This window comes from Primulina tabacum, chromosome 17, assembly GCF_025594145.1.
Source record: "Primulina tabacum isolate GXHZ01 chromosome 17, ASM2559414v2, whole genome shotgun sequence".
Classification (NCBI taxonomy): Eukaryota; Viridiplantae; Streptophyta; class Magnoliopsida; order Lamiales; family Gesneriaceae; genus Primulina; species Primulina tabacum.
The window spans coordinates 8,925,406-8,951,276 of record NC_134566.1 but is presented as its reverse complement, the minus strand read 5'-3'; the positions used below and the strand labels follow the sequence as shown (position 1 = coordinate 8,951,276).

At 34.6% G+C, this 25,871-nt stretch overlaps 2 protein-coding genes and 1 long non-coding RNA gene across 4 annotated transcripts; 1 reads left to right on the top strand and 2 right to left on the bottom strand.

The window, feature by feature from the left end:
- Positions 1–229: 229 nt before the first annotated feature.
- On the top strand, positions 230–8,018 carry LOC142531050 (uncharacterized). 2 transcript variants are annotated; one of them, XM_075637053.1, is made up of 10 exons: positions 230–5,155; positions 5,232–5,299; positions 5,413–6,382; positions 6,482–6,526; positions 6,599–6,673; positions 6,810–6,926; positions 7,140–7,214; positions 7,336–7,452; positions 7,546–7,590; positions 7,658–8,018. In XM_075637053.1, the coding sequence occupies exons 3-10, from the start codon at positions 6,190–6,192 to the stop codon at positions 7,741–7,743; spliced, it is 753 nt and encodes a 250-aa protein (XP_075493168.1). In that variant the 5' UTR covers positions 230–5,155; positions 5,232–5,299; positions 5,413–6,189; the 3' UTR covers positions 7,744–8,018. The 2 variants fall into 2 exon arrangements, with proteins under 2 accessions (XP_075493168.1, XP_075493169.1); XM_075637054.1 differs by lacking the exon at positions 5,232–5,299 and having other exon boundaries at positions 230–456; positions 6,269–6,382.
- A 14,100-nt stretch (positions 8,019–22,118) lies between these two features.
- On the bottom strand, positions 22,119–22,561 carry LOC142531052 (uncharacterized). The gene is made up of 3 exons (XR_012816203.1): positions 22,453–22,561; positions 22,308–22,371; positions 22,119–22,216 (listed from the first exon to the last, which is right to left on the bottom strand). It is a non-coding gene; the product is annotated as an uncharacterized LOC142531052 (long non-coding RNA).
- A 3-nt stretch (positions 22,562–22,564) lies between these two features.
- On the bottom strand, positions 22,565–23,560 carry LOC142531051 (uncharacterized). The gene is made up of 3 exons (XM_075637055.1): positions 23,288–23,560; positions 22,918–23,183; positions 22,565–22,803 (listed from the first exon to the last, which is right to left on the bottom strand). Exons 1-3 carry the CDS (start codon positions 23,459–23,461, stop codon positions 22,623–22,625), a joined length of 621 nt encoding a protein of 206 aa, XP_075493170.1. The 5' UTR covers positions 23,462–23,560; the 3' UTR covers positions 22,565–22,622.
- Positions 23,561–25,871: the final 2,311 nt, after the last annotated feature.

The following is a 25,871-nucleotide window of genomic DNA, read 5'->3' as shown; positions in this document are numbered from 1 at the left end:
TACATATAATCAAGTAAATTAATATTTTACCTTATGATATAAATTTATAGGAATTTAAATCGGTTAAATAATTCATATAATTTAAATAGTAGACCAACTCTTTAATTTATGATATAAAATAACATTAACAATAACCTTCAATCTTCAATGCATATCCCATATGAAAAAAATATTATATAATTAAGGAAACTGTTCTGCTGGGCCAAACCTCACTTCTGCCCCCATAAAAGATACGCCCCCTCCCTTGTGGCCAAAATTTTATTGCGCCAATTTCCCAAATTCTTCCACAACAGCGCGCCCTAATCTGTTTTCACTGTACGCAATACACTCTCTTTTCTATTTTTTGATCTCCACCTCCACGCTTTTATTTCTGAATCAGCCGATCGATCGTCTCCACTTCACTCCATCGATCTTCTCGGTTCACTCAATAGCTCAGTGGCTTCTCGCTTCACGCAAGTATGATTTCTTTTCTCAATCGAGAATTTTTGTGGATTCATACATATTATTAGGTTTATATTGTTTTTCGATTTTGCTCGTTTTGTTTTTTTGTTTTTATTAACCACGTTATGTTGTTCTTATTCATTATGAGAAAGTTGAGAAATTGTTGGTATTATTTTAATTTATCTTTTCGGTTCATGGTACAAATTTTTTAAGATTTTCTTGTTTTTGTAAATCTGATTGTGAGGTGGGAATTTTGAAAATATTTAATCTACTGGATGGATGTTTGTTGTAGTCGAGAGTAAGCCCTCCCTGTTTGTAGTGATTATCAAGGGAATAAAAAGCTTAGATTGAGGTACTCTCTGGTTCTTTCTGTTGACACAAATGGTTCCATTTGCATCCCTTCATGTGATTATATAGTTAAAAATGAGTTTAGTTCTTGCTTATTTGAAACGATGTTATTCTCAATATTACAAATTTAGCATACAAAATTCTCTCGGACACAGGGCCGATTTAATTGACTACTACTTGTTAATTGTTCAATTAAAAATAAAATAATAATAATAATACATGTCATTTAGGAAAAAAATAAAATATATATAATTTTTATGAAGAAGCTTCTCTACCCAGATTCCCACATGGTTTTTACTTTTGGAGTACATGTATACTTAGTCGTGGACACTTAGAGAAGCTTTGTTGAAAATAGCATATGAGAATACTGGTGTGTTGGTTAAAATAAAGTTGTACTTAAATAACTTTATTCTTGGTTGGTTTTGAAAAGAGTAGCCCAGGAGAACAAAAAAACACATCTCAATCAAATCAACCCTTTTGGCCTAAAAAAAACCAAAAACGGTTGCATTCTAGGTACGCACGAGATATATTGATGATTTGCAAAACAAAAACATTTATTCAATTCATTTTATCACAATTCAGTGGCAACTTGTGAAGTTATTGTTTTCTGAGCTCATTATTAAATACATCATCTTTTGCCATTAAACCTAATAAAAATACATTGAGCTATCCCATGAATTCCTTAATTTGCAGAGAGAGTTTTCTGAGTTAATAATTAAAATAACGATAATATTTTGAATGTTAATGTTAAATAAAGTTTAGTAATAACTACAATATTATTGTTTTTTTTAAAAATAATTAAAAATATTCTTAAAATAATTTGATAGATAATTAAATAGATCTTTTTACCAGAATTGTTATGGATAAAAGTTGGATGTTTTTGCCGAGACAAACCAAGGAATATAGGAAAGGACTTGATAGTTTCTTAGATTTTGCATTTTCTAATGCAAACATAAATGGAATGATTGCATGTCCTTGTGCAAGATGTAAAATTGGCATATGTGTTTCAAGAGAGGATGCTTGTGAACATTTGACGGTTGATGGATTTATCAAAGGTTATACTCACTGGGTGGCTCATGGAGAGATATCATGTAGTGCATCTTCAATATCTAGTTCTGTTCCATCTCGTGATGATGTAGATGATATGGAGGGATTAGTTCACGATGCTTTTGGGGTCCCACAAAACTATTGTGATACAATCAATATAGCAGGACTTGAAAAGGATAAAGAGATTCCAATCGGAGAGGCCGAGAATATCTATAAACTAATTGATGATTCACAAAAAGAGTTATATTCCAGATGCAAGAAATTCTCAAAACTTTCATTCATCATTCGATTGCTTCACTTAAAATGTCTTGGAAAAATTACCAATAAAATCTTCAATATGCTTTTGGATTTGTTGAGAGAAGCATTTCCAAATGCCATGAAAGATTTACCAAAGTCATAATATAAAGCAGAGAAATTGATAAAGCAATTAGGACTTGGTTATGAAAAGATCGATGCTTGTCCTAATGATTGCACTTTATACCGGAGATTGGACGAAGAAAGAGTTCGATGCAAAACATGCAACGAGCCTAGATGGGAAACATCTGAAAATGATCCTATTGGTGACAAGAGGAAAGTTGCACGCAAGGTTTTATGGTATTTTCCCATAAAGCCTAGGTTACAACGTTTGTTCATGTCTTGCAAAACAGCAGTCCATATGAGATGGCATTCTGAATCTCGCACGAAAGACGGTTACATGCGACACCCAGCTGATTCCCCAGATTGGCAAACATTTGACCATAACCACCCTGAATTCGCAAAGGATCCCCGAAACATAAGGCTAGGATTAGCTTCAGATGGATTTAATCCATTCAAAAATATGAGTGTGGCGCATAGTACGTGGCCATTCATTTTAGTGCCTTATAATCTTCCACCATGGATGTGTATGAAACAACCATACTTTATATTATCATTGATAATACCTGGTCCATCTGCTCCTGGAAATAACATCGACATCTACTTGCAGCCCCTTGTTGCAGATTTGAAGGATTTGTGGGAGGTAGGAGTGGAGACATACAATGCATCAACCAAGCAGAATTTTCAATTGAATGCCGCATTATTATGGACTATAAGTGATTTTCCTGGATATGCAACCCTATCTGGATGGGGCACCAAAGGTAAATTTGCATACCCAGTGTGCCACAAATTTACACATCCACGATGGTTAAAAAATGGCAAAAAAATATTGTTATATCGGTCATCGCAAATTTTTGAACGGTGATCATGAGTTTCGCAAAGATGCTCAACATTTTGATGGCACAGAAGAGTATGGAAGACCATCACCCATACTTTCGGGAGACACGGTGATCAACGAGTTGAAAAATTTTAATTTGAAATTTGGAAAAACAATTGATGATAATCCAGAACTACCATTCAATTGGAAAAAGTTGAGTATTTTCTTCAATTTACCATATTGGAAAGATAATGTGGTACGTCACAATCTTGATTTTATGCATATTGAGAAGAATGTGTGCGAATCAATTTGTGGGACACTGCTGAATATGGAAGGGAAAACAAAAGATAATATTAAATCACGTCTTGATTTGCAAGAAATTGGAATAAGATCAATACTTCATCCTATTGAGAAAGGACCAAGTAGAGTTTATCTGCCTCCAGCATGTTATTCAATGGGCAAAAATGAGAAGGGCACATTTTGCAAGGTTTTGAAAAAAGTTAAAGTTCCAGATGGCTATGCTTCTAACATTTCACGTTGTGTTCAAATGAAACCGGCAAAATTAATTGGTCTAAAAAGCCATGACAACCATATTTTGATGTAGCAGTTGTTGCCGGTGGCACTACGTAGAACTTTGTCTAAATCAGTTCGAACTCCTTTGATTAGATTGAGTAGGTATTTCGGAGAGCTATGTTGTAAAGTAATTTCTCCTACTGATGTGGTTCGTCTAAGGAAAGATATTGTGGTGATCCTCTGTCAATTGGAGAAGATTTTTCCTCCCTCATTTTTTGACATAATGATTCATTTGACTGTACATTTGGCTACTGAAGTACAACTTGCTGGACCAGTTTACTATCGTTGGATGTATCCAATTGAAAGGTAAAAACAAATATTATTGATATTGTTTTATTTAAATTATTATTTTCACTAAATAATAAAAAATTATGTTTTTGGTATAAGGTTGTAACGCCCCAGATTTGACGACTGTCCTCACTGTATCAAGACGTGTCTTTCCAGCGTGCTTACGTCCTTATGTCCTCACTCACACGCACCCTGAGAAACTTCCAAGGAGGTCACCCATCCCAAAATTTTCCCAAGTCAAGCACGCTTAACTTTGGAGTTCTTATGTGATGAGTACCGAAAAGAAGATGCACCTTCGTGATATGAGTAGAAAAAATCAAATCTTTTTTAATCCCTCTTCAACTGTACAGTCCATTACATTGAACAGTCTCGGAATCCCTCTCATTCCCGTCTGGGTCGGTTCATTCATGTCCCCTCCACCTAGAAGCCTGCCAGGAGCCGCTCATTGTCCGTGCAACTGATGGCACCGGCGATCACCCCCTGCCCTCTTCGGCCCCGGGCCTCACATGCCCACCAGCTTCCGCTTGGTTCGTCCCCGAACCACACCGTACTAAGAGAGGTCAGCTCTGATACCAACTGTAACGCCCCAGATTTGACGACTGTCTTCACTGTACCAAGACGTGTCTTTCCAGCGTGCTTATGTCCTCACTCACACGCACCTTGGGAAACTTCCCAGGAGGTCACCCATCCCAAAATTGCCCCAAGTCAAGCACACTTAAATTTGGAGTTCTTATGTGATGAGCTACCGAAAAGAAGATGCACCTTCATGATATGAGTAGTACAAATCAAATCTTTTTTAAGCCCTCTTCAACTGTACAGTCCATTACATTGAACAGTCTCGGAATCCCTCTCATTCCCGTGTGGGTCGGTTCATTCATGTTCCCTCCACCTTGAAGCCTGCCAGGAGCCGCTCATTGTCCGTGCAACTGATGGCACCGGCGATCACCCTCCGCCCTCTTTGGCCCCGGGCCTCAGAAAGGTACTTGGGACATTGAAGTCGTATGTTCGAAATAGAAGTAGGCCAGAAGGATCCATTGTTGAATGGTATTTGGCTGAGGAATGTTTGACATTCTGTTCTCTTTATTTAGCTGATTATGTAGAGACAAAATTCAATCAATCAATAAGAAATGATGAGACAACTATCGGCTTAACATTCGCATTGAATGTGTTTACGGCCTCTGGTTATGCACTTGAAAAGGCCATTGCAACTAAGTTTGATTATGAGACATTGAAGAAGGCACATCAATACGTGTTATTCAACTGTCATCACGTACAATATTATATAGAGTATGTGATTATATATTTCATTGTGTTTAAATATATAATCATCGATGTTTATCAAATCATCGTTCTTAATTTGTAGTGAACACCGTCAGATTTTGAATCTTACTCATTCAGGTCTTCCACCACACCAAATTGAACGTATGCATAGTGAGTCTTTTGCCTCTTGGTTTGCCACACATGTAAATTTTTGTTGTAATTGTCATTAAGGTTATATATTATGATTTTTATACATAATTTATCAATTTTTCCTTGTGTGATAGATTGAAAATACAAATCCTTCACAAGATGATCCAGTATCAAATGATTTGAAATCACTTGCCAGAGGCCCAAATTTCATAGGGATACGATATGAAAAATTCATTTCCAATGGATTTAGGTTTCATACAAAAGAAGTGGAACGCAAGAGAAAAACTCAGAATTGTGGTGTAATTGTTCGGGCTACCACTTCAAGTTATTCGAGTATAAGAGATCAGAATCCAGTATCAAGTTAACTTGATTATTACGGGATTTTGCAAAATGTGATTGAGTTAGATTATGAGGGAGGTCGAAGAGTTGTTTTATTTAAATGTGATTGGGTCTCCAAAGGCAAACGACTAAAATTGGATGATGATGGTTTTATGTTGGCCAATTTTACAAATGTGAAGCGTCACAACGAGCCTTATATATTAGCATCCCAAGCCTTGCAAGTTTTTTATGTGGAAGATCCAGTTGATTGTAATTGGCATGTAATTATCACCACCGATGCACGAGCAAAGTATAAAATGCAACCTATGGCAGATGTTGATACAAACCTTCAAAGTTGTATTTGTAATCCTGAAGACGAGAATGAACATGAAGAAGTCGTTTGGGTTCGGGATGATGTTGCAGGAGTTGAAATTGATGTTGATGCATGATGAGATTTAGTTAATGATGAGATTTTTTCTAGCATATATAATTTTTTATATTTAGTTAATATGATATGAAGTAAAACTAGTAGAGTGGATTTGCTGGATACTAGAATAATAATAACATTATATATTTTAATTTCATTTTTCACTATGGATCTTTTATCTATCATATCAAATGATATAATTAACTTTATTTTTATCTGCAAGTTGTGGTTTTTGCTCTTGATAGGAATGGCTAGTGAGGGTAAAACTGTTGGAAAACCTCATTTTCAACATCAAGATAAGGCAAATACACAATCTCGAACTATGATTGCCAATCACGCAGCTCGAAGTTCAAAAAGAGGTAGCATGTAAATTTATACATCAAGGATCTGTTTGCTTCTTTTGTATTACTATTATTGGACCTTTTGATTTTGTCTGAATTTTATGTACTTTGTTCAAGTTGGTCTTACAAGAAAACTCGGTAGCATGACAGCTGGCGAAAAAGGTTAGCATTTTCTTATTTATAATTAAAAACTCTACTTAGCCATTTATTGAAGTTGTATCAAAACTTGTGCAGAATTTCAAAACATACAAGGTATGTTGAATAACCAAATGGATGGAGTTTCAAAGCACAAACACAATGATTTACAAGGTATTAAATATAAAAAGATATGAAACTTATAGTATTTTATTTGAAACGATTAAGTTTGGATATGTATAATGCTTACTTCATGTTTTATTTATTCTATATAAAAGCATTTGTAATTTTTAACCTTTTCTTTTGATAGGAATGACTCGTAAAAGTAAAGTTTTTGGAAAATCTCATTTTCAACTTCGAGATGAGGAAGATACACAACCACATATTATAGTTGCCAATCATGTAACTCGAAAATCAAAAAAAAGAGGTATCATCGCATTTTACACAAAAACAATCTGTTTGTTGCGTGTGTATAACTCTTATTTGACCTTTTGCATTTGTACGAATGTTGTATACTTTGTTCAAGTCAGTCTTGCAGGAGAACTTGGTAACATGGTAGCTAGCGAAAAATGTTAGAACTTTGTTGCTTATAATTAAAATTTAACTTGTTTATATTTTGGTGGAGTTAATACTTGTGCAGTATGTCAATACATACAAGGTGTGCCAAGTAACCAAATGGATAAAGTTTCAAAGCAGCAACACAATGATGTACAAGGTATTAGATATAAAAATATATGAAACTTAAGAATTTTTTATTTCAAAAGATTAAATTTTGATATAATTTGGTATAATGCTTATTAATGCTTTAATTATCTTATATAACATGCTTTTAATAGGAATGACTCTTCAAAATAAAAATGTTGGAAAAACTCATTTTCAACTTCAAGATGAGACAAATACTCAACCACCGATTTTGATTGACAATCACGCAACTCGAAATTCAAAAGAAAGAGGTAGCATCTTATTTATACATAACAAATATGTCGTGTATTGTGTATAACTCTTATTTGACCTTTTTGTTTTACATGTTCTATATTTTATTGAAGTCTATCATACAAGAGAACTTGAGAATGTGGTAACTAGTGGAAAAGGTAAGAAATTTTTTTTATAATTATAAACTCAATTTGAATATATTTTGTTGAAATAATGCTTGTGCAGATTGTCAAAGCATACAAGGTGCATCAAGAAACCAAATAGATGATGTGGGGCCCTTAGCTTCTAATCGTTATTACAATGCAATCTGATTAGAGTTAATTAATTACTGCGGAAAACGAGTTTAAAATTTTCTTTACAATGAGCCCAAATCTTTTTATTTGAATACTAAAAATAGTATTTTATCTCATATAATAAAACTCGCCCACACATAATAAAAACCAATCATATACAACACCTCAATTCCTGGGGACATGCCCCGGTATATAGATACATATATATATACTGGGAACAAAAACATAAAACCTCAGCCCAAACTGTGACTCCCTCCAGAAGTACCCTCTCCGGCCTCCTGATATCCTGGAGTACCTGCTATTGTCCACACACAAAGACAACAACAGCCCCCCTTGGGGGTGAGCAAAGTTCCGTATGGAACAACCATCATATATACCACAAGTATCTAAACAATAATATATGGTATGCAATGCATGTATGTCTTGGAGGTATCAGGTCAAATGCCCATCCACTGAGCCCATGTCAGAATCAAACGAATCGCTATCAAATCAATGCTCGAGCTGACACACCGGCCTCAATAAGGGATACTCGTATGATAGCGTCGACAAAGCGCCATCAAATCCCAAATCTCATATCCAATCATCGGGACCACAATTGTCTATGCGTTACGGGTCATATAATACCAACATAGCAATTGTGTTCACAAACCCCAGAATCCAATCAAATCATATCAGGGTATCCAAGGATCATAGCTCAACGTGCATGCCATGTATCGATGTATGCATCAAACGATGTGTGTTAATAAAACATTTATTTTATACATCGATATCTCAATCTCAATGTCATGTATGCCACATCAATCAACAAATAAGGCATATAGACATGTATTCTCATTTCAATCAATCAAATCAATCCGACATATATCATATAATACAGATACCTGTCGTATGTTACCCGGTCGCAACATACCTCAATTCTTCGTTTCCAGTTGATGTAGCCTGAAGATATTGATATTACACTTTATCTACATCAATAACATACTTATTTCAATCAATAACATACTCCAAAATCATTAATATGAGTTTCAAATATCATTTGAAACTTCAAAAATTTATATCAAATCCAAATCATAATATAATTCAATTCCGACTTCGAAACTTAGTTTCTTGTCGGTTATTCTACCGCATATATTTATCTGAATTAATGATAACTGACAAATAATTATTCAATCTCAACCATACGATTAAAATTTTCTAATTATAATAAATTGAGAATAATTCAAAATAACATCACTATAATCTTCTCTACTCCGTTAAAATCATACACTACTCAACAATCTTCAATTTCTGTATGATTTCACAATTTATCGGATTTATTCCAAAAATCGACGAATTTCAAACATCACCAAAACTATGAAATTTATGCCTCAAATCGAAGACCTCGTGTCAACGATCCTAGATCTGAAGTCGATTCGTCGATTGGATAAACCGATAAGTCGCACGATCGAAAACCCTCTTTTCTCTCTTCTCACGTTTCTGATGAAGCTTACCGTGAATGAATTCTTTCATTCACGTGAGTTCAATCTTATCTTTTTTTATTATTATTATTTTTTTTTTTAATATTATATTATATTATATTAATATAATATAATATAAACTATTTAATATTTTAATATCGGTAAAATTTTCCAAAACTCAAAACATGAAACTTCTACATCTTTGAGTTTTCTACGTTATATCCAAATCTCAAATCATTTGGACTTCATATGACCAAGATATGTCATATTTTATTCTTAAAATTAATTCATTATTTTTCAACTTATTTACCAAAATGCCATCAAAATAAATTGAATATTTTTCAACTTATTTACAAAAATGTCATCAATACTATTTTATTCTCGGGGTCACACATTTCTCCCCAACTTTAAAGATTTCGTCCTCGAAATCTCAAATATCTCTATATACATAACATTAGCAAACATATAATATGTCACCAGTTATAGTACATATCAAAACTAAAATCAATAAAAGGATCAGAATACATCGAATACAATGGAACAGATGGAATAGAATCAAACAAGTGCGGATATGATTCTCGCATCTTGCTTTCCAATTCCCACATTGACTCCTTCACACCATGTCGTGTCCATTGCACTCGAACTAGTGGAATCGATTTATTACGTAATATCTTTTCCTTTTGATCCATAATGCGAACAGGTTGTTCAACATAGGAAAGAGAAGGATCAAGTTCAACCTCGTCAGGTGCAAGCACATGTGATGGATCCGGTTCATATTTCCTCAACATAGAAACATGAAATACATCATGAATGGCAGATAAAGCTGGTGGCAATGCCAATCGATACGCAAGATCACCAACTCGATCCAAAATCTCGTATGGACCAACATAACGAGGAGATAATTTCCCTCGCATGCCAAATCGAACAGTGCCTCTAAAGGGAGATATTTTCAAAAATACTCTGTCACCTTTCTGGAATTCCAAGGGTCGTCTTCGTTTATTCGCATAACTCGTTTGACGATCCTGAGCAGCTTTCATCCGCTGCCGAATTAACTGAACCTTATCATTCATTTCCTGTATCATTTCAGGTCCAGTCAATTGTCTCTCACCAATTTCATCCCAGAATAACGGTGATCTACATCGTCTTCCATATAGAGCTTCAAACGGTGCAATACCAATACTCGTTTGAAAGCTATTATTGTAAGAAAATTCCACTAATGGTAAGGCATATTGCCATCCCATTCTGAAATTCATCACAATCGAACGTAACATATCTTCTAATGTTTGAATCGTACGCTCGGTTTGGCCATCGGTTTGAGGATGATACGCAGTAATCATAGCCAAACGCGTACCCATCGATTCTTGAAAATTACCCCAGAATTTAAAGCAAACCTGGGATCACGATCGGATACAATCGAGACTGGAACACCGTGCACTCTCACAATATTCTCGATGTATAAACGGGCCATTCTTTTATAAGGATAAGTCCGTTCATACGGAATGAAATGTGCAGATTTCGAAAGCCGATCAATAATAACCCAAATAGCATCACAGCCCTTGGGCGAACAAGATAAATGAGTCACAAAATCCATAGCAATATGTTCCCAATTCCATTTCGGGATTTCAAGACTATGGAGCAATCCTCCCGGTTTCATTCTCTCGGCTTTCACTTGCTGACAGACCAAGCATTTAGAAATAAACTCAGCAATGTCTTTCTTCATACGTTTCCACCAGAATTGAGGTCTCAATGTCAAATACATCTTCCGACCTCCAGTGTGGATACTGTATTTGCTACAATGTGCTTCACGAAGAAGGGCGGATTTCAAATCAGAATCATCATGAACTACCATCCGACCATTAAGTCGTAAAGAACCATCAGAATCAATCTGGAATCCAGACTGATGTCCAGCAGATACAAGTTCTTTCGACTTTTGGATCTGAGCATCGCTTCATTGGGCCTTTCGTATTTTCGATATCAAGTTCGGCTCAATTTGCAATGCTGAGACAGTGACAGAATTCCAATTAGAGTGAAAAGTCCATCTAGAAGTACATATATCCTCGTGTACTTTGGCGACACAAACAGAGGCTAAAACAGAATCATAAACTTTCCGACTAAGGGCATCCACAGTAACATTCACCGATCCAGGGTGATATTGAATCTCACAATCAAAATCCTTCAGGAGATCCATCCACCTGCGTTGCCTCATATTCAAATCAGATTGAGAAAAGAGGTATTTCAGACTTTTATGGTCCGAATAAATAACAAACTTTTCTCCGTACAAATAATGGCGCCAAATCTTCAGTGCAAACACAATGGCGGACAATTCAAGATCATGAACAGGATAACGTGTTTCATGAGATTTCAATTGACGAGACACATAAGCAACCACTTTGCCATGTTGCATCAGAACACAGCCCAAACCTTTACCAGACGCATCTGTACACACCACAAATCCTCCGGTACCTGAGGGAATAGTAAGCACAGGTGCTGTGGTCAATCTCGTCTTCAATTCAAGAAAACTAGCTTCACATTCATCTGACCAAATGAATCGCTGATTCTTCTTTGTCAGTTGAGTAATAGGTTTAGCTATCTTCGAAAATCCTTCAATAAAACGACGATAATATCCAGCTAAACCCATGAAGCTACGGATCTCAGGAACATTCGTAGGTCTCGGCCAATTCAATACAGCTTCGACCTTAGCAGGATCAACAGATATGCCATGTCTCAAAATGACGTGGCCCAAAAATACCACTTTGTCCATCCAGAACTCGCATTTGGACAATTTAGCATACGAATGACTAGTACGAAGAATTTGAAGTACCAGTCTCAGATGTTCAGCATGCTCCTTTTTCGATTTCGAATATACAAGAATATCATCAATAAACACAATAACGAATCAGTCAAGATAATCTCGGAAGACACGATTCATTAAATCCATAAATATAGCAGGAGCATTCGTGAGACCGAAAGGCATAATAAAAAATTCATAGTGGCCATACCTCGTACGAAAAGCAGTCTTAGGCACATCTTCGTCTCGAACTCGTACTTGATGATACCCAGATCGAAGATCAATCTTCGAGTATACAGAAGTACCCTAAAGCTGATCAAATAAGTCATCAATACGAGGAAGTGGATACTTATTTTTCACAGTAGCCCGATTCAATTGCCTATAGTCGATACACATTCGCATAGTACCATCTTTCTTTCGAACAAATAAAACTGGAGCTCCCCAAGGTGATACACTCGGTCGAATATATCCCTTTTCGAGAAGATCCTGTAATTGTTCTTTCAATTCTTTCAATTCCAATGGTGCCATGCGATAAGGAGCTTTCGAAATAGGCGCAGTTCCCGGTACAAGATCAATACTAAACTCAACTTCTCGATGAGGAGGAAAATCAGTAATCTCATCGGGAAATACATCTGGGAATTTTTTCGCAACAGGAATCTCAAATAAGGAAGGCTCCTTCTTAGAGATATCAATAGCGTAGATAAGATAACTCTCATCTCCGCTAGTCAAAAGTCGAGACATTTCCAAAGAGGATACCAATGGAATTTTGGCTTGGGAACCCTTGCCATAAAAATTCCACTTAGTTCCATCAATCGGTCGAAATCGGACCACTCCATGACAACAATCAACAGTGGCTCGATTTGTCATCAAGATATCCATGCCAACAATACAATCAAAGTCGTGCATTGGGAGGACAATCAAATTCAGAAATATCACATTATCCTCATATATCAATACACAATTATGCACAACTTTCTCAGACAAAATAATCTTCCCTGCTGGCGTGGCTATCGACAAAGTATTATACAACGGGGTACACTCAATATCGTGAGATGCAACAAATGCATGAGATATGAATGAATGAGATGCTCCTGTATCAAATAAAACATGTGCAGGATAATCGTAAAACGTGCAAATACCTGCAATCACGCCACCAGGAGCTTCTCTCGCCTGATCCTTGGTCATGGCATACACTCTTACTTGAGGAGGAACTTGGGCACTCTGACCACCCGGTCCTCGATATCGTGGGACACTCGACTGCTGAAAAGATGGAACAGGAACAGCAGGTCTCATCATAGTACTAGGGCCACCTCTAAATCCTGGTTGGGGTTGAGCAGAAGTTGTACCCCTGTTCGGACATACTCGAGAGAAATGGCCTTCCTTCCCACACTGATAAAAAGTACCAAACATACCTCGACACTGCTCGATAGTATGTTTACCTCCACAATGACTACAGTAGGGAGCAATCACAGGACTCCCTCGCTGTGATCCACTCGAACTCGAAGAAGACGAAGAAACAGTACCAGTCTTCTTGAACTTCTTACCTCTCGGCCGCAAAGTAGGCTGCTGATCTGACATTGGAGGTAGAGGAGTATACTGTGGACCTCCTCGCCTAAGTCCAGCCTCAACTGCCTTGGCTCGTTCAACTGCCTCTGTGTAGCTGGTAGGCAATCCAGAAACAACATAAGTATATATAGCAGGATGCAATCCATTTACAAACCTGTTATATTTTGCCCTCGCATTCCCAGCTACGTGAGGTGCATACTTCAACAGAGTAGAAAATTTTGAAGCATACTCCGCAACAGACATCGTTCCCTGCTGCAGATTATTAAATTCATTCTCCTGAGCAGTATAATAAGATGGAGGGGAATACTGATCCAAAAACTGGGCCTTGAAGACATCCCATGTGACTTCAATCCCGGCCTCTTTCAATCCAATCTCAGCGGCTTCCCAACAAGATTTAGCTCGGTCTTTCAGCTGATAGAGAGCAAGTTTCAGTCTCCGAGCCTTGGAATACTCCACAATATTAAACAAGTGCTCGATATCCTTTAGCTCTTTCAGCACTCTCAGTGCCAAAGAACCTCGGTGGTTTCAGATCCTGGAATCGAGCCATCACTAAATCCATGGACAATCCTTCAAATTGTCCAACTATTCTCTCAGTACTGCTACTCGCAGTTTCATTTGTGGGATCCATCTACAAATCAAAGGATGAATATCACAAATCAATATCAATTTCATAATACCACCATCTCATATCATCAATCTCATCAGATACTTACTCAAACCAAATCAAGTAGAAGCAAGTAATACAAATAAATCAAACACATACGCACAATTCATTTGTGCCTATTCAAGTGTACACAAGACTCAATCGAGCATTCCCAGTTATGCTCTGATACCATACTGTGTGGGGCCCTTAGCTCCTAATTGTTATTACAATGCAATCTGATTAGGGTTAATTAATTACAGCGGAAAACGAGTTTAAAATTTTCTTTACAATGAGCCCAAATCTTTTTATTTGAATACTAAAAATAGTATCTTATCTCATATCATAAAACTCGCCCACACATAATCAAAACCAATCATATACAAACACCTCAATTCCTCGTGACATGCCCCGGTATATAGATACATATGTATATACTGGGACAAAACATAAAACCTCAGCCCAAACTGTGACTCCCTCCAGATATCTCAATCTCAATGTCATGTATGCCACATCAATCAACAAATAAGGCATATAGACATGTATTCTCATTCCAATCAATCAAATCAATCCGACATATATCATATAATACAAATACCTGTCGTATGTTACCCGGTCGCAACATACCTCAATTCTTCGTTTTCAGTTGATGTAGCCTGAAGATATTGATATTACACTTTATCTACATCTATAACATACTCATTCCAATCAATAACATACTCCAAAATCATTAATATGAGTTTCAAATATCATTTGAAACTTCAAAAATTTATATCGACTCCAAATCATAATATAATTCAATTCCGACTTCGAAACTTAGTTTCTTGTCGGTTATTCTACCGCATATATTTATCTGAATTAATGATAACTGACAAATAATTATTCAATCTCAACCATACGATTAAAATTCCCTAATTATAATAAATTGAGAATAATTCAAAATAACATCATTATCATCTTCTCTACTCCGTTAAAATCATACACTACTCAACAATCTTCAATTTCTATATGATTTCACAATTTATCGGATTTATTCCAAAAATCGACGAATTTCAAACATCACTAAAACTATGAAATTTATACCTCAAATCGAAGACCTCGTGTCAACGATCCTAAATTTGAAGTCGGTTCGTCGATTGGATAAACCGATAAGTCGCACGATCGAAAAGAAAATCGAAAACCCTCTTTTCTCCCTTCTCACGTTTCTGATGAAGCTTACTGTGAATGAATTCTTTCATTCACGTAAGTTCAATCTTATCTTTTTTTATTATTATTTTATTTTTTATTTTTTTTAATATTATATTATATTATAAACTATTTAATATTTTAATATCGGTATATCCATTTGGACCAGTCAAACGATCAAATTTTCCAAAACTCAAAACATAAAACTTCTACATCTTTGAGTTTTCTACGTTATATCCAAATCTCAAATCATTTGGACTTCATATGACCAAAATATGTCATATTTTATTCTTAAAATTAATTCATTATTTTTCAACTTATTTACCAAAATGCCATCAAAATAAATTGAATATTTTTCAACTTATTTACAAAAATGTCATCAATACTATTTTATCCTCGGGGTCTCACAGATGAAGCTTCAAATCAAAATGACATTGAATTACAAGGTAACATCCTAAAATTTAAGATATAGAAAGACATAAAATTAAAGTTTTTTAGTTCCGATGATTACATTTAGATATCACTTGTTATAATACTTACTTCATCCTTTATTTATCCATATAAAAAACATACAAGTTTGACTTCTAGGATCACATTCAACAATAACCCACATGTTGAAAATGATTTTATGGACGAAGAATCTTATCAAGGTAACCTATACGAAAAATGTAATAACTCATTTCACTTTATTTATTCAATCATTTATTTCTCCTTTTTGCATCTAGATGTAGATAGCGAAAGTGAATCTCTTGACGCTGAGAAGAAAACTAGAGGCCCTACATTTATGAAAGAAATTTGGGGTAGACCTAGCACGCTGCCACGTATTAAGATTCGATGTGATGATATGGGACGTCCTATTGGATCAAGAAGAAATAAATTTATTGATTTTTTGGGTACTTTGGCAAGAAATGGTAAATTTTGTCCGATTGACATGGAAGATTGGCATAAAATGCCCTTGATAGTAAGAAAAAAATGCTAGATGTTATAAAGGTAATTGAAATGTTATTGAATAATTTTATTATTAAATAATTTTTTACTATGATGGTAAATTGTCTAAATGCCTTTGTAGAAAAAGTACGACTTTCCTCCTGGAACAGAAAGTTGGACGCTACGTTCAATAGCAACAAAATGGAGAAACTGGAAGTCAGAGCTAAAAAAGAAGTATTATGATCCTGAGTTGCCAATGCAAGTTCTTCTTGAACAAATAGATAAAAAAAGCTTTTGTAGAACAATATGTGAAACTAGTTGCTCAGTGGAACTCAGAAAAATCGAAGGTATACAATATGAAATATGTTTAGAAAAATGTTAATGTAGACATTTGTCTTGTGTACCAAGTTGAATTTAATGTATCAGGAGAGAAGTGAAAAAAATAAGATTGCTCGGAACCAAAAGATAATGAATCAGACAACTGGAAGAAGATCTTTCGCTCAAGTGCAACAAAAATTGATAATTTATCTTATTAATCTTATAATTCTACATGCATTTGAATCTGCAAACTTTTAACCAATTACATATTAGAAAAAAGAAAAAGGGCGACCTCCATCAAGAGTTGAATTATTTCATGCCTGTTTCACTCATGCTAATGGAAGTCCCTCAGGCAACATTGTGGTAGAAAAATTGGTAAGTTGTTTTATAAACTTCAGCTAGATTACTTTCAAAGATATTTGTTTTCATAATCATTATGAATAAATTATGGATTTTGATTTTTTGGTGAAGGCTGCAATGAAAGAACTAGAAAATCAACTTCCTGAAGATGATGATGATCAAATTGGTCAAAATGACGTATTTGCTCAAATCATTGGACCAGATAGACCAGGCCGAGTGCGTATGCTTGGTGATGGTGTTAACCCATCTGATTTATGGGGAGAAGTTTCAAGCCGTAGTACAAGCAATCGAATAGTGATGGAGCAAAAGAAAAAGTTAGAAAAAATGGATGAGCAAATTAGAAAACAAGGCCAACACATTGCAATGTTGGAATCAAAGATTTGCAATCAACCAAACCAAAACCATTGTTCAAATTACAACAATATACAACACACATAATCCTCTAGTAGTCCATTATCTCTAAAGGTAAAGTCTTTTTTCTAGTTTTAATACTTTATTATTATATTGAGTTAGTACTTTATTGATTCAACATTGGCTTTTTGGTTTAAGAATATGCGTTAGATGCCTAAATGGTTTTTCTTTTGTTTATATTGATATTATTTATTATTTGATGTGGTATAATGAGTTGGAGTTTGCTTTTTTGTAAACTATGTTTTGTGTGAGCTTATAATTATCTCAAGTTAGCCATTTATTGATTTAGATAGTATATTTTGGTTGAGAATATATATTACATGTATATTTGCTGTCATGAATTAACTAATTTGAATGATGTTTCTTTATGCTTTTTTGTTTTCTGGCTAGCTGGACATACTCACTAGCATAATGGTTGTTGATTATTGTACTTTATAATTGTTTTTATCAAAACCTTCTCTTTTGTACTTTCACGTAGATTGGATGTTCTGTCTCAATAAAAAGTCTATTTGATTCGACGAAAATTGTGGCAAAAGGAGTGGTTCGTAGCATGGATCCAATTATCGAAGTAGGAAGACAGACGTTGGGATCAAATTGGTGTGAAATACAAGTTCTAGTTGTCCTAGAACGGGAAGAGAGTTTGATTAGGCCATATGATCTTTTACAAAAGGTTGGGGATACACTTGGAGGAATGATAGCATGGCCTTGTCAGTTGGTATGATATTCTACTTTTCAATTAACTAGTATTTATTGTTATGTTCGTCATGTTAGTATCTTTTTAAACCAATATCAATTATATTTGCAGTTGACAGTTAATGAGGAAGATTTCTACTAGGTGCATTTGGATAAAAAATAATTTTTCAGTTTAACATTTGGTATGATATTCACTAGTTTGAATTAAATTTTAATATCTTTATTTTGTGCTTTTTTAATTTTATTTCATTCATACAAATATATGAACTTTTATTGTAGGTGATAAGAATATTGGATTTTGATTAAGATGAGATGGTTGAATAATGAAAATGCGTCACAAGTTTGCTTATGTTTTGCTTTACAAGACTTAATTGTTTGTTAGTTCTTAAACTAAATACATTTGGTACATTTGTTGGGATATAGATGTTTTTCGAGATAACAAATTTGTCAGTTTTATACATTAATGATTAAAATTTAATGACTACAAAATTAATGACAATTATTTATTAGCAATTTAATTTCTATTTTAAAATTTGTTATTTGTATTTATGTTAATTTGTTATATCCTTGAATATTATATCATGAAAATATTGAAAATCGATGTTATTTCATAAAATATGACATTTTTTATGTCACAATAGAACATTAAATCATGTACGTAAAAAATGTCATTTTAAAACTCATATGGAGACATTTCAAAAAGTCATTATAAACAACTATTAATGACAATTTTCAATATCCTTATATACTAGTATAGAAGACATTTGTAAGTGTCATTACAGATTACATAATGAGACATTTTAAATTAACTTTATAACATATCATTAGTGACATTTTTTATTGTCACTATAAATAATATACACGACACTTTTAGTTGTCATTCTAAATTATGTTAACTGACATATAAATTTGTCATTATTGCTATAATAACAAGGCATGTATAAATTTCTTTAAAACATGAGTTTTCCTGACATTTAAAATTTTCATTATATGAATAATTAGTAACACGTATGAAGTTATCATTAACATCTTATAATGACATTAAAAAATGTCAGGAAGTTTAAGACGACATTGGAATAGACGACATTTGTTGGAGGTGTCACTAAAACTTAAATATCATTAAATATTGAATATGATGACATAAGCATTTATTGTTGTAGTGAATTTAACATAAAATATCTTTACCATCACTTGAAATCATTAATCATAACTACTGCGGAAAACTAGCGTCGGTCCTCGGGTTATGTGCACCTTCAGTCCAACAAAGTTAACAATCAAGACCTCCATTATTATCATAATCACTTGCATCAATCACACCTAGTGAGTCTAAAGACTCAACAAACCATAATCTTGATAACAAATAATACGTAATACAGTTCACATGCAACAGTGAAAAGTACTTGTACTTAAAATATCGTTTTCATAAAGATGCATAAACTTTAAACATGAACATTTTCATAAACATTTTCATGACATGCATAACGTAAACCTCAACTTTTCCTTTTTCCTCATTTCATAACATAAATCCTTATATCATGATCATAAACATTTTTCATTTTCATTTTCCTTTGTTGAATTCAGATTGTTAATTGTGACTTTCCTCAAACCTCAAAAAGTCGATGGATCCATCTACATGTAACCACAGTACTGGGCGGCGGGGGACACCAGCAACACTCTCACCGGTCAACTGAGCCCTGGCTTATCCTCTTTCGAATAGAAATACGATCGTCGGGGCTCCCTCTGGGGCCTTTTCCCATAAATGGGCTCTCTCTGGGGCCTTCTCCCCTCATGATATTCCCATTCTTACCTCAAACCTCATATCCTCATATTCATAATAATGGAAATACGATCGTCGGGCTCCCATTGGGACCGTCGCCCTCACGATACTTCCATCATTATCGAATTAGTCATAATTACTTCACTTTCTTTAAGGCTTTATATTCACATCACTTTATAAAAACACTCATTTAATATCATTTTCCTTTTAAAACAAGCATGCAACATTTCTTTTAACGTTATCGTTTCCTCATAAAAATCCATAAACATTTTAAAAGAAACCTTTTAACATATAAAATCTATAAACATTTAAAATGACATTTTAACCTCACAATGTTTAAAATACATTTTGACCACTAGTAGAAAAATCGCTTTTTAGTTCGCGTATTCAATGAAGTAATAAGGTAGTTAATTGCTGAAGTATATGGACGTGAAGTAATAGATGTACCTTTTACTTCGCATAATAATCGAAGTTGTATAATTGAAAATACTGAAGTCTTTGGCTGGTTTTCGAAGGAAAACCGGTCCAGAATTGGACCGGTGCCGAAGTAAGAAATGTGTTTACTTCATCGATTATTGTAAATAATGAAGTAATATATTATATATAACTTCGTCTTAATTATTATTTAGCGAAGTATTTTATAATATTTTACTTCATTATTTACAATAATCGACGAATTAATTCATCTGAAAGACCTCGTAGTTATGTATTTTGATGAGGTAATAGACACAAACAACTTCACAATTTATCCTATTTGTGGAAGTAAATATAATCTATAACTTCAATATTTATCCTATTTGTTGAAGTATTTTATATTATGTTACTTCACAATTTACATTTAGTGACGAAGTAAGTGGTTCGAAAGACTTCAGTAATTTGTATTTTGATGAAGTAATTGCGCAAAACAACTTCGCTTTAACAGAACAATGTTGAAGTAAATTAATTCTATCACTTCGTCTGATTTCTTATTGACGATGTATTTAATATTATGTAACTTCACAATTTGCAAATAACAACGAAGTAATTTACCTATTACACTTCATTTTTTTTTTATTTTGATGAAGTAATTGTTAAAAAAAGACTTCGCAATATATGACTTAATACACTAATATAATTAAACTCATAAATTATCCATCTAAAAATTATTAATATCCACGAATCCACAATTACATATTCATCAATCCACAAGTAACCCAAAAAATGTATCCACAAAACCAAAAGTATGTCCAAAAATCCACAATGACAAACAAAATATTTGTCCCAACATACACCATCCATCTAAGCACCTACATAGGAGTAAACAAATTCACTCCATTCACTTCTAACCTCGTCATATTGACATTGGGTGTAATATTGGTTCTTGATGCATCCTGCAAACTGAAATTTGAAACATAAAAAATGTAAGGCTGGATGATTAAAACATAAAAAACGTAAGGCTGGATGAGCCGCCAAGCTAGCTAGGAAAATTAAAACTTAATATTGGAACACAAATATAATTAACCCATGCTTAAAAACAATTATAAGAATTTCCCATGTACAACATATTTTTTTTCGAAGAACAAGCTGTCACAAAAAAGTAAAACCATATTAATTTGAGGATTAACGTAAAAGAATTAATATATGAGACAATTTTGATATGATTAACATGATGCATGTACCAATAAACGCAGACAACAAGAGTCTCGAGTTCAATCCGATATGAGGGAACCAATAAGGACAGATATAGACCAAAAAAACAGGAAAAGACAAAACCAGATCACCTTAAACTCCAACAAAATCTGAAGCCACCCAACTTCTTGTTTCAAGAAGCGAAATCAACTTAAAAGTAAGAACAGATTGAATTTGTGCCACTTGGAAATGATACAAGAATCTTGAAAAAAAGACAACACTTACAGTCCAGAATCATACTCCCGTATATGATTTCTAGGCTTCAAATTTCTTGATAAAACCAACAACCCACCAAATAAAACAAATGAAAAGAAAGTATTTTAACCAAAACATATATCAGCAATAAACAGAATAAACACAAAAGCTTAAGATTACAACACAGAAGATATGAAAATCAGGAACAAAATTTCCTTTTTTTATCAATAATATAAAATATATCACAATGACAACAATTCATCTCAAGCAATTATCTCAACAATAAAATATATCCCCATGGCAACAAATTATCTCAACAACAACACATTATCTCAACAATAAAATATATCTTAATGACAACAATTCATCTCAATCAATCAACAAATTTATCCCAAGAAGAAACTCACCATGTTCTCCAACTGTGGATCATCGCAATCGACTATCTCTTTCATGTACCTTATCACACAATATCCACACTCAACCGAACCACTTTGTTTCAGATTACCCTGTAATGGAATTGAAAAGTTAATGCAATAATCACAATCTAATTAATAACCACTACCAATTCATGTATTCATAAATAAGTACGATACATACCGTCAATATTTTAAAACCTGGCCCTTTAGAAATACCCTTAGAGGCATTGTACATCTTCACCCCACTACATTTTAAAAAGTAAGAAGTTATTTTTTTGCATATTTATAAGTTAATGTATTGAAAATCAACATAAGCTATTACTTACTTTGTCACAATAGTTTTCCATGTATCATCTCGGTTACTGTTAGACGTTGAATCCAATAAATATATCATATTCTTATCTTCGTTGACGATTGTCAAGATCCAATCGTACCTGAAAAAATGAAATTACAGCATTGACTACCATGAAGTAAAAATCTATAAATAACTAAATTCTTACCCAGTGTTGTATGGGATGAGGCAGATGCTATCTCTACACACTGCGTCCAACTGATCAGCAATATGTTGTGATAAGTCACGGCCATCTGTGCCAATCGGGCATGTAGGTATATTACCGGGATCCACAAACGAAAAATAATCAGCCTTGTCTTTTTTCTTCAAATCTTTGTAGAGGTGACTGCATGATATACATGCACAAATATATCGTTTAGAAAATTTTCAAAATATGAACAAGTACCACAAAAAATATTATATAAATGCACAAATATTGTAAGTTAGACATTATATATACCCCATGTAAACTAAAATTTGTCTGGCACCTATCTCCCTCATCTCCATAAAGCGTACGATATCTTCTCTTAGCAACCGTATGCTTTTAGGACGTCCAAACATAGCGTCCTCAAACTCAATGCATATGGTATCCGATTCATTCAGCAATCGAACAACACGAGAGTAGATATAATTGCACGACATGGGTAATGTTTTCTCAATTTCTTTGAAATTTTCGCGCTGACCAGGAACATCCGCAAGCACAAATGATTGAGGTTTCCCCTTCCTCTACAATTTAAAATATTATTCATACAAGTATTTTAAAATAAAACATTGTTTGAGCAACATATCTGACAATTGCAAACACAAAGTCAAATGAAAACCGAAAGTACCTTTGTCGTTGGAAAAATAACCAACTCTTTAGGCCAACCAGCAATGACTCCAACAGCATCATTGATGATTGTTGGTCCAAACTTAATTGGGATCGGAAGCTGTGCTTTTTCATCTAAGACAACATCAATAGATACCTTGAAGTTCTCTTCCCCAAGTGGAACATGGTGAATCATAACATTTGGACCTCCTTCTGATATTATTGTGCCATAAGCCACCACGTTTTCGCGTTCTTTTACAGCCAGGTGACATTTTTTCCCCTTTCAAGAACAAAAAGACATGAGACAATGACTAATAAACACCGTCATGTCCATTCCTCAACACACAGTGCATATAAGTTAGAAAAACCGAAAATTAGACAATGCCTAACAAGAAGGAGACAACAAATATTTTAGACAATGCCGAACATTAAGAACCCAGAGACGGCCAATCAAGGCCTTAGAAAACAACACGCACCTCCAAAGAAATGGTGTGTATCTCAACCACCAACCTCATCAGAAACTATTGAGTCATACAGAAAGGGACTTCTCAACTAGTAGCTCTTGATAATACAAGACAATAGACTACTGAGTCTTTGAACACAACAATATATCAATTACAGTATTGAAAGACCTACCAATCGCTTGCATTAATTCTGTCAACACGTTAGCCGCATAGAATACACTTGACTTATAAAGTCTTAACACCATGTATTTCTAACTTCTGATAAGGTTGGTGGTGGCCATTTTCAATAAATAACTCAACAGAGGTACGACAACAAGAAATTAACCAATTATTGTTCCAATCAATACCATACCTCGGGAAACTGGTGCCGGACTAACTCAGTGCTTTGAACGGTGGTGGTGGTGTTTTGCTTCCCTCTCGGTGAGTGGAACGGCGGTGGTGTTGGTGGTTCGAAGCCCACGGCGGTGAGTGGAATGGCGTGGTGTTAGGGTTAATTTTGAAAGAAAATGTGGATGGATATAATGAGCTCGTCTGTGAAGGAAATATGATATAATCGATATTATTCAGCGACGGTTTCTAAAAATCCATCGCTAATAGCGACGGTTTTTTATAACACCGTCGCTGACTAAATCGGCGACGGTTTAAAACAAACCGTGACTGGAAATGTGATTACATGCGAAAATTGATGTGTGAGGGCAGTGTCTGTTGCGCATATGCGCGACACCGATGCGCGCAGAGGACCTCGCGCATATGCGCGCTCTACGATGCGAGAACAGAGGCACTCGCGCATATGCGCTGAAGTGTGTGCGCATATGCGCGAAAAAAGCGTCGCTATTAGCGACGGCTTTTTGTAAAACCGTCGCTGATCGGGTTTTTAACTACAAACCGTCGCTAAATGTTCAGTATAGTTTAGCTTTCTTTGTTAATCGGCGCCGTTCATCTTATTACTTCAGCATGAACTTATTTTTCTTATTTTTTTACTTCGTCAACATTGATATGCCGAAATAAAATATAATAAAAAAATATAGTGAAGCCCGTGTTTTTAAACATCCGAAGTAAAATATATTATTTTACTTCGCTTGTGTTATTACTGAAGTTATTGGTAATGTATTACTTCGTAATTTATTATTGCCGAAGTAAAGCCTGCCGAAATAAAATCCGATTTTTCTACTAGTGGACATATTAAATCATAACCTTTTAAAATAACATTTTGACATAATAAATCGTAAAAATTTAAAATCAATGTCATAAAAATTCGTAAACATTTAAAATAATCATATTGGCATATAAAACAGCATTCAGGATACTGCCATGACGTTTACTAATTTTTAGGTGTTAAATGACCGTTTTACTCCTAGAAGTAAAATTTCCCGTTTTTGACTTTTTCTTAATTTCATTGACTCTAACATGTCCCAAATAACTATTTAAGCTTACATGAATTTTCTCATATTTTTATTTTGTTTAAATCTATGCCTTTTAAATTAATCTTTAAATAAGACATATTAACGTGTTTTAATCCCGAATTAAACCAAACCTTAATATAAAATTCCCAAATTAAAAACTTAGCCTTTTAATAATTATTCAAGCTTAAGTATAATTTTCCATATTTTTATAAAGTTTAAAACTAGGCTTTTCAATTAATTCGTTAATTAGCATTTCGTGGGGTGATTAAATCTCGATTAAATCCAAAACTCGTAATTTTGATCCCAAATTTTAAACATAACATTTTTAGTATTTATCTACCCTTCCAAGTCATGAGCCACACCGGTAGACCCATGGATTAAATTTTAGCCTTTCAATTTTTGTTTTTGACACCCTAACGAACCCACGGAGCCATCTCCCAATTTACTCGAGCCACGCCCGAGCCACCTTGAGCCAAAACCTAGCCAATCCATCTAGGGACCCTACTGACCAAGCCCAGCCCAAAAACATGAACCTAACCCATTCAAAAGTCTACTGAACTTGACCCAATTCTTCCTTCTCCTAGAACTCACGCTAGAAGACTCCTAGTCATCCTAGGTCACCTCCAGTCGAGCAACCCCCGAGCCCAGCTAACCCTGACCACCTCTGGACCACGCCCAGCCCTCAGCTAGACCAGCCCAGGCCCCTGGACCAGCGCACAAGCCAGCTGAAGAAGGAAAC

Bases quoted from the DNA above. Each gene is read 5' to 3' on its own strand.
- LOC142531051 (XM_075637055.1), bottom strand. From the start codon at position 23,461: ATGATTCACCATGTTCCACTTGGGGAAGAGAACTTCAAGGTATCTATT. The intron at 23,184-23,287 runs GTACTTTCGGTT...TTTAAATTGTAG, and splicing joins TTATTTTTCCAACGACAAAG to AGGAAGGGGAAACCTCAATC. The intron at 22,804-22,917 runs GTATATATAATG...TATATCATGCAG, and splicing joins CAAATTTTAGTTTACATGGG to TCACCTCTACAAAGATTTGA.
- LOC142531050 (XM_075637053.1), top strand. From the start codon at position 6,190: ATGGATCTTTTATCTATCATATCAAATGATATAATTAACTTTATTTTT. The intron at 6,383-6,481 runs GTAGCATGTAAA...ACTTTGTTCAAG, and splicing joins AGCTCGAAGTTCAAAAAGAG to TTGGTCTTACAAGAAAACTC. The intron at 7,215-7,335 runs GTATTAGATATA...TGCTTTTAATAG, and splicing joins GCAACACAATGATGTACAAG to GAATGACTCTTCAAAATAAA.